Source organism: Corvus brachyrhynchos, unplaced genomic scaffold (genome assembly GCF_000691975.1).
Source record: "Corvus brachyrhynchos isolate BGI_N302 unplaced genomic scaffold, ASM69197v1 scaffold215, whole genome shotgun sequence".
In the NCBI taxonomy this organism is placed as follows: Eukaryota; Metazoa; Chordata; class Aves; order Passeriformes; family Corvidae; genus Corvus; species Corvus brachyrhynchos.
The window spans coordinates 323432-328044 of NW_008237887.1; the positions used below are offsets into that span (position 1 = coordinate 323432).

Below are 4613 nucleotides of genomic sequence, written 5' to 3' on the forward strand. Positions count from 1 at the left end.
CTGCCGAGGTGGAGGAATGTGCCGGGCGCTGGTGACCGCTGTGGGAAGGAGGATGCTCAGAGTCAGCCGGGCTGGAGAGGCTTTAGCTGTTCCTGGGAAGCAGCTCAACACCTCGCACATCAGCAGGGTGGTGACACAGCACCTCTGGCTCCTGGGACAGGCAGGGATTGGAATTTTGCAGTGGACCGTGGCCTATTTCCCAGCATAAATTCACAGGGATCGAATCCTCTGATGGTTGCTCCTGCCAAGGGCTTTCTGGCGTTGGGGCTGCTCCTGCTCCGAGCTGGTTAAGAACCATAAAATCTCAGAATGGTTTGGGCTGGGAGGACCTTAGAGCTCGTCTCATTCCAACCTCCTTCCACAGACAGGGACATCCTCCACAGGAATCCCAGAATCCCAGAATGGTTTGGGCTGGGAGGATCTTAAAAGACCTTAAAGCTCGTCTCATTCCAACCTCCTTCCGTGGGCAGGGACACCTCCCACTATCCCTGGGTGCTCCAAGCCCCGTCCAGCCTGGCCTTGGACACTGCCAGGGATGGAGCAGCCACAGCTGCTCTGGGATGTGGTGTCCAGGGGCCACAGGAGCAGCTGGAGGTTGAGAGGTGAGCTCAGGAAAACCCTTGGGATACACAGAATAGTCGGAGCACAGCAAATCCCAATGGCACCGAGCCCAGGAGGTCACATTGTCCTTGTGCAGGTCCTGCTCAGGAGCCCCCTGGCCCCTGCAGAGCCTTTTGAAGCTCAAACAAGCCACACAAAAAGGTTTTCCATGATTTTTAGAGCAGCTCTGCATCCTGCAGACTCGAGGAATGACTTCATTCACACCCAGAGCGCTCAGGGCTTCCTCCTCAAACCCAGGGTTCAGTGTGAGCACCCAATACATCTTCCACAAGCCGCTCCGGGTGCCTTGGGATTGTCTCCCTTCTCCCTCCTTCCTTGGGGAGAGACGTTCCGAGGTATTTGGAGGTAATTATTGCTTTTATTCGGCGCTGAAGCAGTAATTTGGAGTGATACGCTGGAAAACCGGCAATTTCCTGCCAGTGAGTGACAGATGTTGTGCTGTGTTTGAGATGTGCTTTCAGGCTCCTACTAATTACCATGACACAAATTGGCAGGAGTTTTCTTCCCAGGCTCCCAGCTCGAATTTTGCTCTAATTTTTTTCTTTTTTTTTTTCCCGTTGTTTTCATTTTTTTTTTGGAAAGGTGGAGTCTCTGCGTTGTGACACTTCGGGAAGAGATGATGCGCAGTTGGGGGCTTGTGTTCAAATGTGGTTTTCTTAACTTTTCCTCCCTCCCTGCCAGGTTCCTACCCCTCTCCCAAGGCTGGGGCCACTCTGGTGGTCTACAAGGACTTGCTGGTGCTTTTTGGAGGGTGGACCCGGCCGAGCCCTTACCCCCTGCACCAGCCCGAGAGGTTCTTCGATGAGATCCACACCTACTCCCCCTCCAAAAACTGGTAAGAGCAGGCTTTGATCCTGGAAAAATGGCTCTGGAATGCAGCTGGAGGAATGCCTGGGAAGCTGTGCGTGGTCCTGGTTTCCCAGGTGTGTCTCTAACGCTCTTTCTGAAACAAAAAAAGGCACGCAAGCGCAGCCGGGCTGAGGACAGGGTGCTGCCAAGCACCTCGTGGGTGCTGGTTGCTTCCGTAACGCTCTGGACTTGTACCTAAATATTCCAGACTGCCTGAGCATCCCCATCCAGGTGGGAAACCTGGGTGTTCTAAATGCCTAATCGCTTTGGCTGGGAGCACTGAGGTGTTTCTGAGAGAAGCCTGAAGTGCTGGAGGTCTTGTTTTTAGTGGTGATCCAAAACTCAGCTCCCTCAGGGAGATGTGATAAATCAGATTTCTTCATCATTTCAACCTCTACCTTTACAGCTCCGGGCCTGGAGCATCCAGCAGTGTCCACAGAGCTGGCAAGAATTTTCCTTTCCCCTTTAAACACCATTTGGCTGATTTTAGACCCGGCTTTCTCACTGATCTTGTGTGTGAGAAGGAGAACGCTGTATCAAAGAGAAGGTTCCGGCTCCTCCTGCACTGAGAACTTTTCATCCTCCCAAGTATCAATTATCCAGTGCACTCTGGGCAGTGTCGTTACAACTCTGTAATTAAACCTCCTGGAAAGAATTCGAGGCAAACTTAATTGGAAGGGGAGATGTTCCCAACTTGGCCATGGGACTTGGTCATGCCTTAAAAATGTTTAGCACATTGGGATTTCTAATTAGTTTCATTGCTATTTGGATATTTGGAGGTTTTCCCTGTGGTTTTCCCCTGTGATGTGTTCTTGAGGACTTCGCAGGCCACTGGGGTTTTTTGTTTGGCCTTTCATCCAGTGTTTTCCTTCATTGGGGAATGTCTTCCTGCCTCTTTTCCCAGGTGGAACTGCATCATGACCACCCACGGCCCCCCTCCCATGGCAGGACACTCCTCCTGTGTCATCGAGGACAAAATGATCGTTTTTGGGGGCTCCCTTGGATCTCGGCAGATGTAAGTTTGGGGTGAGGGTGTCTGGCAAGTGCCCCTGTGAGCCAGGAGGGGGTTGGGATGGTCTTGGGGTCACCCATGAGGAATTTTCTGCAAGATACTGGGGTCTGCCCGCTGCCTTAGCACACCCTTCGCCTCTCGCAGCAAATCCCAAGGTTCCAGCCTGCAAAAATCCCAATTCTGCCATAAAACAGCCCTGAGCCCGAGTTCCACGTCCCTGGTTGTATCCTCAGCCCGTGTTGTCTCATCCCTGCAGGAGCAACGACGTCTGGGTGCTGGATCTGGAGCAGTGGGCTTGGTCCAAGCCCAGCATCTCCGGGCCCAGCCCTCACCCGCGTGGGGGCCAGTCCCAGGTGAGCTCAGCCAGAGAGAAACCAGGCACGGCCTCGCTGCAGCTGCAGGCAGCTCTGCACAGGTTCCTTCCCGAGCTACCTGCGGAGCCCTTCCCGCCGGGCCCTCTTCCCTCTCGCTGTGGGCACACTCCCTATCTCCCCAGTGACTCAGAGCTCTAATGAACAAATTGCTGTTTTACCCCACTCATCCCCCGTGGCGTCTCAGATCAATGGAGAGGCAGCACAGCCTGGTTTGGCTCCGGGCCCTGCTGATGGCTCCGCTCTCCCAATCCCGGGATCGAGGGACTCGGGATTGCTCCCACTCCACGCACGGCTCTGGCGGCGCCTGCCCAGGGCAGGGAGCTCGTGGCTGTCACTTGGCCTGATGCAGGTGTCCCCATCTGGGAGGATGGTCAGTGATTCCCAGAGCGTGGCTGGTCCCAGCAGGGCTCGGATGGGCCGTGCCGGAACGTGCCTTTCCATGCCCTGGGAAAGGAGCCCGCGGGGATCTCTCGCCCACCAGCAGCACTGATCAGACGCTGCTGCCAGCACCTGCCCTCCCAAACAAACCCTCCCCCTCCCCCCTCCCTGCAGAGGGGCGTGGGGTCCCTGGTGCTTTGGGGAGGGCAATTGCTCTCCCCGGTGAGAGGAACTGGTTTGGGACAAGGAGTGGGATGAGCCCTGCATCCCGCTCTGCCCCGGGCCCGGCAAAACTGGCTCCGTCCCAGCTCCACTCCTCATCCCGGGGCACACGGAGCCCAGCAGCGCCCATGCAGCTGAGAACCTGCCCCTCTCTGCCCTTGGAGGCCTGGCCAAAAATCCTTCCCGGGCTGAAACTCTCCTTTGTCCCCTCCAGATCGTGATAGACAACGAGACCATTTTAATCCTCGGAGGCTGCGGGGGTCCCAATGCAGTGAGTACCCTGGGGGAGCAGGGACACCAACATCTCCCTGTCACCTGGGGGCTGGATTTGGGATGGGGGGACTCTGCACGTTGGTGGCATTTTATTCCTCAAATCTGGGCGCCCACCCGGTAGGTTTCCCAGAGAAGCTGTTTAGCTGTCGCTGGAGCTGCTTTAATTAATAAAAATCACCCCAGGCGCTCTCTGAGCAGCTCTCTGGGTTCACTGAGGCTCATCAGGATGAGCCCTGACTTTGCCCTGGGACACCAGATGGAAATGAAGGGATTTATCCGTAGCCACAGTGGGGTGTGGTCACTCATGGGCCATCAGCTCCTGACCTGGCTCAGCATCCTCCGTCTGCAGCAGCAAAGCACCACTCCCACCATCGCCCTGATGAGATGAGCCCAGCAGCAAACTGGGCTCCTAAACCTCAGCCTGGGCTCCTGAACCCCAGACCAGACTCCTGAATCTGTCACCCTTCCCTTCCCAGCTGTTCAAAGACGCCTGGCTGCTGCACATGCAGGCCAACCCCTGGACGTGGCAGCCGCTCAAGGTGGAGAACGAGGACCACGGAGCCCCGGAGCTGTGGTGCCATCCCGCGTGCAGGGTACGGACACCGCGGGGTCCCCGCTCCCTCACAGACACCCCTCCATCTTTATTCCCTGCCCAAAACGCTCCATCACCGCTTCTCCCCAGCACAAAGGGTCATCCTGGCATCTGTTCCCTGCTCTCTCCACAGGTGGGACAGTGCGTCGTGGTCTTCAGCCAAGCTCCCAGCGGGAGAGCCCCGCTGAGCCCCAGCCTGAACTCGCGCCCCTCTCCCATCAGCGCCACGCCGCCCGCCCTGGTGCCCGAGACGCGGGAATACCGCTCCCAGTCTCCCGTCAGGAACACGGAC

At 56.7% G+C, this 4613-nt stretch overlaps 1 protein-coding gene across 1 annotated transcript in view; it reads left to right on the forward strand.

Annotated features, from left to right (window-relative positions):
- FBXO42 (F-box protein 42) overlaps nucleotides 1-4613 on the forward strand; it is a 30791-nt gene that overhangs the window by 23519 nt on the left and 2659 nt on the right. Inside the window, exons 4-9 of the mRNA XM_008632482.2 lie at nucleotides 1303-1456; nucleotides 2375-2485; nucleotides 2739-2835; nucleotides 3671-3727; nucleotides 4206-4322; nucleotides 4455-4613. Of these exons, the coding sequence (XP_008630704.1) occupies nucleotides 1303-1456; nucleotides 2375-2485; nucleotides 2739-2835; nucleotides 3671-3727; nucleotides 4206-4322; nucleotides 4455-4613 (695 nt within the window). The remainder of the gene's footprint in view (nucleotides 1-1302; nucleotides 1457-2374; nucleotides 2486-2738; nucleotides 2836-3670; nucleotides 3728-4205; nucleotides 4323-4454) is intronic.